Source organism: Chlamydotis macqueenii, chromosome 29 (genome assembly GCF_036417535.1).
Source record: "Chlamydotis macqueenii isolate bChlMac1 chromosome 29, bChlMac1.mat, whole genome shotgun sequence".
NCBI lineage: Eukaryota > Metazoa > Chordata > Aves > Otidiformes > Otididae > Chlamydotis > Chlamydotis macqueenii.
In genome coordinates this window covers 2,006,488-2,020,323 of record NC_141584.1, presented here as the reverse complement: position 1 = coordinate 2,020,323, position 13,836 = coordinate 2,006,488, and the positions used below count along the sequence as shown (strand labels likewise).

The window sequence follows — 13,836 nt, the reverse complement described above, 5'->3', positions numbered from 1 at the left end:
GCCACGCCCCCTCAGTCCCCCGCGGCCACGCCCCTCAGTCCCCGCGGCCACGCCCCTCAGTCCCGGCGGGCCCCGCCCCTCAGTCCCCGCGGCCACGCCCCTCAGGCCCCGCGGCCACGCCCCTCAGGCCCCCGCGGCCACGCCCCTCAGTCCCCGCGGCCACGCCCCTCAGTCCCGGCGGCCCCGCCCCTCAGTCCCCGCGGCCACGCCTCCTCCCTCACGCGCCGTTCCCATGGCGACGCGCTCAGCGCTCCGTGGCCCCTCCCCTCCTTTCCCCGTTGCCATGGTCCCCGCCCCGTTGCCATGGCGGCCCCGCCCCGCGCGGTCACGTGACGCGCGGCGGCTCCTCCGGGCAGGGTCCATCCCCCCCCCCTCCCCCCCCGCCCGCCGCCGCCGCCGCCCCGCTCCCCGATCCGGTCGCGCCGCCCCCCGCGATGCTGCGGCCGCCCGGCGATGGTGGGTACGGGGCGGGGGAGGGGGGGGGTATTTTGGGGGGGGGGGGGGGGGGTGCGGGGACCCTTCCTGCCCCGCTATCGGTACCACCGGGCCCGGCCTGAGCCCCGGTAACGGGCCGCGCCGGGCCCCCCCCCCGACCTGGGCCTGGTCACTGCTCTCATCCGGACTCCCCGCACCCCCCCGGGCCTCATCCGGACCCCCCGAGTCCCCCGTGGGCCTCATCCGGACCCCCGGGCCTGTTCGGGCCTGTCCGCCCCCCGCGCCCCGCCCCGGGGGCCTCCATCCTGGCCCCCCCCCAATTTCTAGGCCTCGTCCTGCCCCCCCCCCATCCCCTGCATGGACCCCCCCTCCCGGGAAATTGGTGGGGGGTCGGGGGGGGTGACCCCACCAGCACCTGCAGCCCCCCCAGCAGTGGAGGCCCCCCCCCAACATGGAGGGGTGGGTAAACAGCCCCCCCTCCCCAAATCCTGGGGTGCTGAGGGGGTTTGGGGGAGCTGGGAAGTGAGGGGGGGGGCAGCGAGGAGCTTGGCCCCCCCCCAAACTGCTCCGGGGGGGGCACCGGGCCTGTTTGTTGTTGTGGGGTCTCCTGGGGACACGGGGGGGGGGGGGGGATTGTTATTGTGGGGTCTCCTGGTGGGGATTAGGGTCCTTGGGGGGGGGGGGTGGGCCCCCAGATTGTGCCTGGGGGGGCTGGGGGCTACCGTGTGACCCCCCCCACCCTGTGTCCCCCCCCCCCCCCCCCCAGCCTGTGGCTCGTGGCTCCGCTGATTGGCTGGCGTCTCCGGCTCGCGCTCTGCCCCATGGGCTCGCCAGGTGGGTGCTGATCCCCCCCCCAGGGTGTGGGGACCCCCCCCCAAAGGTGAGGGACCCCCCCCAGGGTGTGAGGACCCCCCCCCAAAGGTGAGGGACCCCCCCGAGGGTGTAAGACCCACCCAAGATGTGGGGACCCCCCACTCCTGCCTTCTCCCTTGGGACAGGGAGCGCTGTGCTGGGGGGGGGGGGAAAGGGGGTGCCCCACACCTCACCCCCCCTCCCCGTGGGTCACAGGGGCTGTGACACCCCCACACCTTGCTTAATTTGGGGGGGGGGGGGTTAAACCCTTGAGGTGCCACCTGGGGTGGGAAAATGTCCCCCTCCTGTGTCCCACCGAGGGTGGGGGTGGGCTGGGCAAGGGGGTGCCCCACACCTCGCGCCCCCCCCCCCGCTGACACCCAGCGTGCTTCGCTTAATTTTTTTGGGGGGGGGGGGTTAAATCCTTGGGGCCCCCACCTGAGACCTCAAACGTCCAACCGGCGACGGGGAGGGGGACACCCTGGCCCCGCGGGGCCCACCTTTGGGTGCCACCCCTCCGAAACCCTGACCCCGGGGGCGTGTGTGTGTGTGTGTGTGTGCGTCTGTGCCCCCCCCCCCCGCAGTGTCGTTCGTCCTCTCCAGGATGGCGGCTTGCGGGGGGGGCCGCCAAAAACCGAGTGACCGTTTCCAAACGCGTCTGGGACTTCTTGACCAAGGAGAAGCCCGGCCAAACTGGCCCGCCTGAAGGAGGAGACCAAGGTCAGCATCATGGTGGACGGCGAAACCTCCGAAATCTACGTCCTGCAGCTCTGCGTGCCCCCCCCGGGCCCCCCCGGGGGGCTCTGCCCCGCCCGGAAAGCCCTCAAAGCTTTATTGAAAGAAACGGAAAAAGAATTGAAGAAAAAAACTCAACGGCCCGAAGAGCTGGTGGGGCGCGTGGCCGTGCTGGAGGCCGGTTTGGGGGGCCGGGGCCGGGCGGCGGGGGGTCGCGGGGGGGGCCCGGCGCCGCCGGGCTCCTCGCGGGATGAAGAACCGGAGCGGCAGTGTCCCATCTGCCTGGGGGAGATCAGAAGGCGAAGACGTTGGAAAAATGCCGGCATTCCTTCTGCGAGGCCTGCATCACGCGGGCGCTGCAGGTGAAGAGCGCCTGCCCCGTCTGCGGGCGCTTCTACGGGCAGCTGGTGGGCAACCAGCCCCCCAACGGGCGCATGCTGGTCACCCGCGACGCCGGCCTGCCGCTCCCCGGCTACGAGAAGTTCGGCACCATCATCATCCAGTACGTCTTCCCGCCCGGCGTCCAGGGGGTAAGATGGCATCGCTGCCCCCCCGCCCCACCCACCCGCCCCGCCCCGAAACACGATGGGCGCCCCTTTGGCTGTCCCCGAATCCCGGCTGGGTGATCCCGAGCCAGCCCCTGTGCCCCTGGCACCCCTGGGTGCCCCCCAAAATGTGATAGGTGCCTCTCGCCCCCCTTGGGCACCCCGAATCCCGGCTGGGTGATCCCGAGCCAGCCCCTGTGCCCCTGGCACCCCTGGGTGGCCCCCAAAATGTGATAGGTGCCTCTCGCCCCCCTTGGGTGTCCCCGAATCCCGACTGGGTGATCCTGAGCCAGCCCTGTGCCCCTGGCACCCCTGGGTGCCCCCCCAAAATGTGATAGGTGCCTCTCGCCCCCCTTGGGCGTCCCCAAATCCCGGCTGGGTGATCCCGAGCCCGCCCTGTGCCCCTGGCACCCCTGGGTGCCCCCCAAAATGTGATAGGTGCCTCTCGCCCCCCTTTGGCTGTCCCCCAAATCCCGGCTGGGTGATCCCGAGCCAGCCCCTGTGCCCCTGGCACCCCTGGGTGCCCCCCAAAATGTGATAGGTGCCTCTCGCCCCCCTTGGGCGTCCCCGAATCCCGGCTGGGTGATCCTGAGCCAGCCCCTGTGCCCCTGGCACCCCTGGGTGCCCCCCAAAATGTGATAGGTGCCTCTCGCCCCCCTTGGGCACCCCGAATCCCGGCTGGGTGATCCGAGCCAGCCCCTGTGCCCTGGCACCCCTGGGTGCCCCCCAAAACCCAATGGGTGCCTCTCGCCCCCCTTGGGCGTCCCCGAATCCCGGCTGGGTGATCCTGAGCCAGCCCCTGTGCCCCTGGCACCCCTGGGTGCCCCCCAAAACCCAATGGGTGCCTCTCACCCCCCTTGGGCACCCCAAATCCCAGCTGGGTGCCCCTGACCCCCCTGGGCACCCCCAAACCGAGCTGTATGCCCCTAGCCTGTGTCCCTGTCCCCTCTGGGCACCCTCAAACCCTGTTGGGTGCCCCCATCTACGTTGGTCACCCCCAAACCCTACTGGGTGCCCATAGCCCTGTACCCCTGTCCCCCTTGGGCACCCCAAAACCCTGTTGGGTGCCCCTGGCACCCCTTGGGCACCCCAAAACCCTGTTGGGTGCCCCCAGCTCTGTGCCACCATTCCTGTTGGGGACCTCTAGGCCCTGCTGGGTGTCACTGTCCCCCCTGGGCACCCCAAATCCCAGCTGGGTGCCCCTGACCCGCCCCCCCCCCCGTGTCCCGCAGGTGGAGCACCCCAACCCGGGGGTGCGGTACCCCGGCACCACGCGCGTGGCCTACCTGCCCGACTGCCCCGAGGGGAACAAGGTGCTGGGGCTGTTCCGCAAGGCGCCCTGTGCCCCGTCCCCCCCGGGCACCCCCAAACCCTGCTGGGTGTCACTGTCCCCCCCGGGCACCCCCAAACCCGGCTGGGTACCCCTGTCCCCCCTGGGCACCCCCAAACCCAGCTGTATGCCCCTAGCCCTGTGTCCCTGTCCCCTCTGGGCACCCTCAAACCCTGTTGGGTGCCCCCATCTACGTTGATCACCCCCAAACCCTACTGGGTGCCCATAGCCCTGTACCCCTGTCCCCCTTGGGCACCCCAAAACTCCGTTGGGTGCCCCTGGCACCCTTTGGGCACCCCAAAACCCTGTTGGGTGCCCCCAGCTCTGTGCCACTGTTCCTGTTGGGCCCTGCTGGGTGTCACTGTCCCCCTGGGCACCCCAAATCCCAGCTGGGTGCCCCTGGCACCCCTTGGGCACCCCAAAACCTTGTTGGGTGCCCCCAGCTCTGTGCCACTGTTCCTGTTGGGGACCTCTAGGCCCTGCTGGGTGTCACTGTCCCCCCTGGGCACCCCAAATCCCAGCTGGGTGCCCCTGGCACCCCTTGGGCACCCCAAAACCTTGTTGGGTGCCCCCAGCTCTGTGCCACCATTCCTGTTGGGGACCTCTAGGCCCTGCTGGGTGCCCCCATCCCCGCTGGGCACCCCAAATCCCAGCTGGGTGCCCTGACCCGCCCCCCCCCCCGTGTCCCGCAGGTGGAGCACCCCAACCCGGGGGTGCGGTACCCCGGCACCACGCGCGTGGCCTACCTGCCCGACTGCCCCGAGGGGAACAAGGTGCTGGGGCTGTTCCGCAAGGCCTTCGCCCAGCGCCTCACCTTCACCGTGGGCACCTCCATGACCACGGGCCGGGCCAACGTCATCACCTGGAACGACATCCACCACAAGACCAACTGCGCCGGCGGGCCGCAGCTGTGCGTGGGCCGGGGGGGCGCCCCAAATGGGCCGGGGGGGCGCCCCAAATGGGCCGGGGGGGCGCCCCAAACGGGCTGGGGGGGCGCCCCAAACGGGCTGGGGGGGCTGGGGGGCACCCCAAGGGCATGGGATTGGGGGGGAACCCCAAACAGACCAACTGCGCCGGCGGGCCGCAGCTGTGCGTGGGCCGGGGGGGCGCCCCAAACGGGCCGGGGGGCGCCCAAACGGGCTGGGGGGGCTGGGGGGCACGCCAAAGGCATGGGATTGGGGGGGAACCCCAAACAGGCCAACTGCGCCGGCAGGCCGCAGCTGTGCGTGGGCCGGGGGGGGGCGCCCCAAATGGGCCGGGGGAGCACCCCAAATGGGCTGGGGGGGCACCCCAAACGGGCTGGGGGGGCTGGGGGGCACCCCAAGGGCATGCGGTGGGGGGGGGAACCCCAAACAGAGCAACTGCGCCAGCGGGCCGCAGCTGTGCATGGGCCGGGGGGGGCGCCCCAAACGGGCCGGGGGAGCACCCCAAACGGGCTGGGGGTCACCCCAAAAGGGCTGGGGGGTCTGGGGGGCACCCCAAGGGCATGCGGTGGGGGGGGAACCCCAAACAGAGCAACTGCGCCGGCGGGCCGCAGCTGTGCGTGGGCCGGGGGGGGCGCCCCAAACGGGCCGGGGGGGCACCCCAAATGGGCCGGGGGGGCACCCCAAACGGGCTGGGGGGGCTGGGGGGCACCCCAAGGGCATGGGATTGGGGGGGAACCCCAAACATGCCAACTGCGCCAGCGGGCCGCAGCTGTGCATGGGGCAGGGGGACTGGGGGGGGCACCCGAAATGGGCCGAGGGGGCTGGGGGGCACCCCAAGGGCATGCGGTGGGGGGGGGAACCCCAAACAGACCAACTGCGCCGGCGGGCCGCAGCTGTGCGTGGGCCGGGGGGGGCACCCCAAACGGGCCGGGGGGGCACCCCAAATGGGCCGGGGGGGCACCCCAAACGGGCTGGGGGGGCTGGGGGGCACCCCAAGGGCATGCGGTGGGGGTGGAACCCCAAACAGACCAACTGCGCCGGCGGGGCCGCAGCTGTGCGTGGGCCGGGGGGGGCGCCCCAAATGGGCCGGGGGGGCACCCCAAACGGGCTGGGGGGGCTGGGGGGCACCCCAAGGGCATGCGGTGGGGGGGGAACCCCAAACAGGCCAACTGCGCCGGCGGGCCGCAGCTGTGCGTGGGCCGGGGGGGTGCCCCAAATGGGCTGGGGGGGTACCCCAAATGGGCTGGGGGGGGCGCCCCAAACGGGCTGGGGGGGGCTGGGGGGCACCCCAAGGGCATGGGATTGGGGGGGAACCCAAACAGGCCAACTGCGCCGGCGGGCCGCAGCTGTGCGTGGGGCAGGGGACTGGGGGGGCACCCGAAATGGGCGGGGGGGGCACCCCAAATGGGCTGGGGGGGCGCGGCGGCACCCGAAATGGCCGGGGGGAGCATCCCAAACGGGCCGGGGGGAGCACCCGGGGCCTGGGAGGGCGGGGGGCACCCTAAATGGGCCAGGGGGGCACCCCAAACAGGCTGGGGGGGTCAGGGGAGCACCCCCAAGGACATGGAGGGTCGTGGGGGCACCCCAAGCAAGCTGAGGGGTGGGGGGGCACCCAGGGACAGGCTGTGGGGGGGGGGCATCCCCAAGGGGCCTGGGGGGTCGGGGGTGCCCCAAACGGGCTGGGGGGGTGAAGGGGGCCCCCCCGGGACAGGCTGGGGGGGGGGAGGGGGGACGACGACGTCACACCCTGGTATGGCTGGGGAGGGGGGGGCACCCCAAAAAGTGTGTGAGCGTGGGGAGGGGGCGTCTCCCCCAGCTTGGCTGTGGGGGGGGAAGCTGCTGGGGGAGGGGGGGGCACCAGCCGGGGGGTGCCCGCACTGACCCCCCCCCCCCCCCCGCCCCCCAGGTTCGGGTACCCCGACCCCACGTACCTCGCCCGCGTGCAGGAGGAGCTGCGGGCCAAGGGCATCACCGAGGACTGAGCGGGGGGGCAGGGACCCCCCCCTGGGGCTGAGGGACCCCCCCCGGGCTGTGGGACCCCCCCCGGGCTGAGGGACCCCCCCGGGGGCTGAGGGACCCCCCCTGGGGCTGTGGGACCCCCCCGGGCTGAGGGACCCCCCCCCGCGGCTGTGGGACCCCCCCGGGCTGAGGGACCCCCCCTGGGGCTGAGGGACCCCCCCCGGGGCTGTGGGACCCCCCCGGGCTGAGGGACCCCCCCTGGGGCTGAGGGACCCCCCCGCGGCTGTGGGACCCCCCCCGGGCTGAGGGACCCCCTCGGGCTGAGGGACCCCCCCCTGGGGCTGTGGGACCCCCTCGGGCTGAGGGACCCCCCCTGGGGCTGTGGGACCCCCTCGGGGGTCACAAGGACCCTGCCAGGGCCCTTTGGGGGGGGGGGGGGGGCACGGATTCACCCTGTACCCCCCCCCCCCCGCAGCCCCCGGGACAGACGGACAGGGTGGGGGGGTTCTGCGCCCCCTGCCCCCCCAGCCCCGGGAGGGGGTCGGTGCCCCCGGGGGGGGCGGGTTTATTTATTTTGTATTTTATTTTTACCCCCCCGCCCCCCCCCCAGCTCTGTAACTTTGATCCAATAAAATATGCAACGGTGTGAGGGGCGTGGGGGGGCACTGGGGGGGACTGGGGGGGACTGGGACACCCGGGGGGGGCACTGGGATGGGATGGGGGCACTGGGGAGGTCTGGGACACCGGGGGGGGCACTGGGATGGGATGGGGACACTGGGGGGGCACTGGGGGGGACTGGACACTGGGGGGCACTGGGATGGGATGGGGACACTGGGATGGGACTGGGACACTGGGATGGGGCACTGGGATGGGATGGGGACACTGGGGGGGCACTGGGGGGCCTGGGACACTGGGATGGGGCACTGGAATGGGATGGGGACACTGGGATGGGGCACTGGAATGGGATGGGGACACTGGGGGGTGACTGGGATGGGATGGGGACACTGGGATGGGGCACTGGGGGGGACTGGGACACCGGGGTGGAGCACTGGGATGGGATGGGGACACTGGGATGGGGCACTGGAATGGGATGGGGACACTGGGGGGTGACTGGGATGGGATGGGGACACTGGGGGGGGACTGGGACACTGGGATGGGGCACTGGGATGGGATGGGGACACTGGGAGGCACTCGGGGGGGACTGGGACACTGGGATGGGGCACTGGAATGGGATGGGGACACTGGGGAGGCACTCGGGGGGGACTGGGACACTGGGATGGGGGCACTGGAATGGGATGGGGACACTGGGGAGGCACTCGGGGGGGACTGGGACACTGGGATGGGGCACTGGAATGGGATGGGGACACTGGGGGGTGACTGGGATGGGATGAGGACACTGGGGGGGGACTGGGACACTGGGATGGGGCACTGGAATGGGATGGGGACACTGGGGGGTGACTGGGATGGGATGAGGACACTGGGGGGGGACTGGGACACTGGGATGGGGCACTGGAATGGGATGGGGACACTGGGGGGTGACTGGGATGGGATGAGGACACTGGGGGGGACTGGGACACCGGGGGGGGGCACTGGGATGGGATGGGGGGGACTGGGACACCGGGGTGGAGCACTGGGATGGGATGGGGACACTGGGGGAGACTGGGACACTGGGGGGGCACTGGGATGGGGAAACTGGGGGGACTGGGACACTGGGATGGGGCACTGGGACGGGACGGAGCCTGCGCTGGGGCCACCAGAACGGCACCGGGAGGGGCTGGGGGCTGTGTCCTTGTCCACACACGTCCGTGTCCCTGGCGTGTCCCTCACATGTCCCTGGCGTGTCCGTGTGCATCACATGTCAATGCCTGTGTCTCTGGCGTGTCCCCATCCCCGGCGTGTCGCTCACATGTCCTTGGCGTGACCATGTCCCTGGCGTGTCCGTGTGCCTGGCGTGTCCCTCACATGTCCCTGGCGTGTCCCTGGCGTGTCCGTGTGCTGGCGTGTCCCTCACATGTCCCTGGCGTGTCCGTGTCCCCGCAGCCCCTCACGGCCCCACACAGACGTCGCCCACGGCCACACCCCCCCGTGACGTCACCCAGGTGAAAGTGGCTTGGACACGCGCGGGGGGCGGGGCTTGATGGAAGAGGCGGGGTCAATAGCTATGGGCGGTGCCTAAAGAAGGGGGCGTGGTTAACAGGCGGGTGGGCGGGTCTAAACGAGGGGGCGGAGCCTCAAGAAACGGCGTGGTGCTTAAAGGGGCAGGGCCAGTGAGTGGGCGGGGCTTCACCAAAATGGGTGGAGCTAAGAGGTGGGGTGTCGGTTAAAGGGGCGGGGCTAGTGATGAGGGGCGTGGCCTGTGAGGTGCAGGGCCCCCCCCTTTTCCCACAGAAAGAGGCGGAGCCCGGTCCGGTTAAAATCTCTCCATCCATTGGGTAGAAAAGGGCGGGGGGAGGGGGGGCAGCCCCTCCCCAGCCTGGCCCTGGGGGTCCCGAGTGGGGTGCGGGAGGGGGTCCCGTGGGGGGGGGGGGGGGGGGCCGAGACTTGGCACAAAAACCCCGGTGGCAGCGCGGGGGGAGGGGCCGTACGGTAGAAAACTGAGGGGGGGGGCAAAAATATGGGGGGGGGGGGGACCCGGGGGTCGGACCTGGACCCCCCCCCGAAGTACAAAAGAGCTAAAAACAGCGGGGGGGGGGGGCTCGGGGCTGCCCCAGGGGGGCCACGGTCCAGGGGTAGCCATGGGGAGGGGTTGGCCGGGGGGGGGGTGGCCACGGTGGCCCACGGAGGTGGCCCATGGTCACCCTTGGAGGTGGCCATGGGGGGGTGGCCCACGGGGGAGTGGCCCACGGTGGCCATGGCAGGGGGGTGGCCACGGTGGTCCACGGAGGTGGCCCATGGCGGGGGTGGCCATGGGGGGGGGGTGGCCACGGTGGGACGGCCCACAGTGGCCCACGGGGTGGCCACGGAGGTGGCCCATGGGGGAATGGCCCTCAGTGGCCCACGGGGGTGGCCATGGGCGGGGGGATGGCCCATGATGATGGCCCACGGAGGTAGCCATGGGGCGGGGGGGGGGGGCTGTGGCGACCCATTATGATGGTCCACGGTGGCCATGACGGGGGGGGGGGGGGGGGGGCGACGCACGGTGGGGCGATTGGGGGGGGGGGGGGGGGGGGGGGGTGGCCCACAATGGTGACCCACGTCGGTAGCCCACGGGGGATGGGGGGGGGGGGGGGGGGGCGGGGTGGGGGGGGCTGGGGGTGGGGGGTGGCTAGTTGCCGGCCATGCACTTGAGGCGGTTCTTGAAGAAGAAGAGGCGCTGCTTGAGGCGCAGGCTGTCGTCGCGCGCGGGCGGGTAGCGGTAGCGGGCGTACTGCCGCTCGCCCTCGCTGCGGCGCCAGGGCAGCGCCAGCTTGGACGCGTGGTCCACCACCACGTCCTCGCACGAGCCCACGTGCAGCGCGCCCAGCCCGTCGATGAAGAACTCTGCGGGGTGGGGTGGGGGGCACGCACGCCCCCAAAACGGGCTCAGCCCCCCCCCCCCCCACCCCGTGACCCCCAGGACCCCTTCTCCCTCCCGGGACCCCCCTGTCTGCCCACCGTGGGACCCCCTGACCCCCCTTCAAGGTACCCCTGCCCCCAAGACCCCCCTAGACCCCCTCCCAGGACCTCCAGTCCCCCCACTCAGGACCCCCGGGCTCCCCCAGCTCCCCACTTAGGGACCCCCAGGCCCCTTCCCCACACTGAGACCCCTCCCAGGACCCCCAGACCCCCTCAGTTCCCCCCCCCAGGGACCCCCAGGCCCCTTCCCCACACTGAAACCCCTCCCAGCACCCCCAGACCCCCTCAGCTCCCCCCACCCAGGGACCCCCACACCCCCCCAGCTCCCCCCCAAGGGACCCCCAGACCCCTCAGCTCCCCCCCCCCAGGGACCCCCACACCCCCCCAGCTCCCCCCAAGGGACCCCCAGACCCCCTCAGCTCCCCGCCCAGCACCCCCAGACCCCCTCAGCTCCCCCCCAAGGACCCCCAGACCCCTTCAGCTCCCTCCCAGCACCCCCAGACCCCTCAGCTCCCCCCCCCAGGGACCCCAGACCCCCTCAGCTCCCCCCCAGGGACCCCCAGACCCCCTCAGCTCCCCCCCCCCAGGGACCCCCAGACCCTTCAGCTCCCCTCCCAGCACTCCCAGACCCCTCAGCTCCCCCCCCCCAGGGACCCCCCAGACCCCCTCAGCTCCCCTCCCAGCACCCCCAGACCCCCTCAGCTCCCCCCCCCAGGGACCCCCAGACCCCTCAAGCTCCCCCCCCCCAGGGACCCCCAGGACCCCCTCAGCTCCCTACCCAGGGACCCCCAGACCCCTTCAGCTCCCCTCCAGCACCCCCAGACCCCCTCAGCTCCCCGCCCAGCACCCCCAGACCCCCTCAGCTCCCCCCCCCAGGGACCCCCAGACCCCTTCAGCTCCCCTCCAGCACCCCCAGACCCCTCAGCTCCCCCCCCAGGGACCCCCAGGCCCCTTCCCACACTGAGACCCCTCCCAGCACCCCCAGACCCCCTCAGCTCTCCCCCCCAGGGACCCCCAGACCCCCTCAGCTCCCCCCCCCCAGGGACCCCCAGACCCCTTCAGCTCCCCTCCCAGCACCCCCAGACCCCCTCAGCTCCCCGCCCAGCACCCCAGACCCCCTCAGCTCTCCCCCCCAGGGACCCCAGACCCCCTCAGCTCCCCCCCCCAGGGACCCCAGACCCCTTCAGCTCCCTCCAGCACCCCCAGACCCCCTCAGCTCTCCCCCGCAGGGACCCCCAGACCCCCTCAGCTCCCCCCCCCCAGGGACCCCCAGACCCCTTCAGCTCCCCTCCCAGCACCCCCAGACCCCCTCAGCTCCCCCCCCAGGGACCCCCAGACCCCTTCAGCTCCCCTCCCAGCACCCCCAGACCCCTTCCCCACACTGAGACCCCTCCCAGCACCCCCAGACCCCCTCAGCTCCCCTCCCAGCACCCCCAGACCCCTTCCCACACTGAGACCCCTCCAGCACCCCCAGACCCCTCAGCTCCCCCCCCCAGGGACCCCCAGACCCCTTCAGCTCCCCTCCCAGCACCCCCAGATCCCCTCAGCTCCCCCCCCAAGGGACCCCAGACCCCCTCAGCTCCCTCCCAGCACCCCCAGACCCCCTCAGCTCCCCCCCCCAGGGACCCCCAGACCCCCTCAGCTCCCCCCCCCAGGGACCCCCAGACCCCCTCAGCTCCCCCCCCCAGGGACCACCAGACCCCCTCAGCTCCCCTCCCAGCACCCCCAGACCCCCTCAGCTCCCCCCCCCCAGGGACCCCCAGACCCCCTCAGCTCCCCTCCCAGCACCCCCAGACCCCTCAGCTTCCCCTCCCAGCACCCCCAGACCCCCTCAGCTCCCTCCCAGGGACCCTCAGACCCCCCCAGCTCCCCTCCCAGCACCCCCAGACCCCCTCAGCTCCCCCCTCCAGGGACCCCCCAGACCCCTCAGCTCCCTTCCGAGCACCCCAGACCCCTCAGCTCCCCCCCTCCAGGGACCCCCAGACCCCTCAGCTCCCCTCCCAGCACCCCCAGACCCCTCAGCTCCCCCCCCCAGGGACCCCCAGACCCCCTCAGCTCCCTTCCCAGCACCCCAGACCCCTCAGCTCCCCCCCCCAGGGACCCCCAGACCCCCCTCAGATCCCCTCCCAACACCCCCAGGCCCCTTCCCCACCCGAGACCCCTCCCAGCACCCCCAGACCCCCTCAGCTCCCCCCCCAGGGACCCCGAGACCCCCTCAGCTCCCCCCCCCAGGGACCCCCAGACCCCCTCAGCTCCCCTCCCAGCACCCCCAGACCCCTCAGCTCCCCTGCAGGACCCCCCGCCCCCCCCCCCGCCTCACCGAGGTGGGCGACGCGGCGCAGGCGGGGGTCGAAGCCCACCTGCCGGACCTTGTCGGTGCGGGCCAGGAAGAAGTTGACGACGCCGTCGGTGACCACGCAGGCGGGGAACCCGGCCAGGCGGTGGTGGAACCCGGGCCGCGTGCGCAGGCAGTCGCCCCCCGCGCCGCCCCCCCGCACGCTCAGCCGCTGCCGGTACGTGGTGGTGTAGCCCGTGATCTCCCGCACCGCGCCTCCCACCTGCGGGGCGGCACCGGGACCCCCCCACCATCACCCACGTGCGGGGCGGCACCGGGACCCCCGGGACCCCCCCCCGCATCACCCACCTGCGGGGCGGCACCGGGACCCCCGGGACCCCCCCCCCCCCAGCATCACCCACCTGCGGGGCGGCACCGGGACCCCCCCCAGCATCACCCACCTGCGGGGCGGCACCGGGACCCCCCCCACCATCACCCACCTGCGGGGCAGCACCGGGACCCCCGGGACCCCCCCCCCCCCAGCATCACCCACCTGCGGGCCGGCACCGGGACCACCGGGACCCCCCCCCACCATCACCCACCTGCGGGGCGGCACCGGGACCCCCCCGCCCCGCATCACCCACCTGCGGGGCGGCACCGGGACCCCCCCGCCCCTCCCCATCACCCACCTGCGGAACGGCACTGGGTGCTGAGACCCCCCCCCCCCACGGGACCCCCAGAGTCACCCACCTGCGGCACCGGCACCCGAGACTCCCCCCCCCCCCCCCAGTGCCCACCCCAGTCTCACCCGCCTGTGCCACTGGGCACCCGCACCTCCCCCCCCACCACCCGCAGCCCCTGGGACCCCCCCAGCAGCCAAAACACTGGACACTGGGGGACACTGGGGGGGTACTGGGAGGCACTGGGGGGATACGGGGGGACAGTGGGTGGATACTGGGGGACACTGGAAGGTACTAGGGGGCCTCTGGGGGACACTGAGGGACACTGGGGGGATACGGGGGGACACTGGGGGGTTACTGGGAGCCTCTGGGGGACACTGAGGGGCACTGGGGGGGCCTCTGGGGGGCACTGCCGGGTACTGGGGGACCCTAGGGGAATACTGGGGGGCACTGGGGAGGACCCCCGGACACCCAGGAGCCGGGGGGGGGGGGACATGGACCCCATCCAAGCCGGAGCGTGGGGTCCCGCTGGCCACCGGTTTCA

At 73.0% G+C, this 13,836-nt stretch overlaps 2 protein-coding genes across 2 annotated transcripts; one reads left to right on the top strand and one right to left on the bottom strand.

Annotated features, from left to right (window-relative positions):
- The first annotated feature begins 316 nt into the window (after positions 1-316).
- On the top strand, positions 317-6,900 carry DTX3 (deltex E3 ubiquitin ligase 3). Its single transcript, XM_086768902.1, is given in 8 exon segments — positions 317-456; positions 1,202-1,269; positions 1,872-1,903; positions 1,905-1,970; positions 1,972-2,317; positions 2,320-2,552; positions 4,590-4,807; positions 6,730-6,900. Coding segments are annotated over 7 exon segments (984 nt in total). The 5' UTR covers positions 317-456; positions 1,202-1,256; the 3' UTR covers positions 6,806-6,900.
- A 3,103-nt stretch (positions 6,901-10,003) lies between these two features.
- LOC147597080 (beta-1,4 N-acetylgalactosaminyltransferase 1-like) lies at positions 10,004-13,249 on the bottom strand. Its single transcript, XM_086768657.1, has 4 exons — positions 13,166-13,249; positions 13,035-13,112; positions 12,658-12,895; positions 10,004-10,262 (listed from the first exon to the last, which is right to left on the bottom strand). The coding sequence occupies exons 1-4, from the start codon at positions 13,247-13,249 to the stop codon at positions 10,048-10,050; spliced, it is 615 nt and encodes a 204-aa protein (XP_086624783.1). The 3' UTR covers positions 10,004-10,047.
- Between the last annotated feature and the right edge of the window lie 587 nt (positions 13,250-13,836).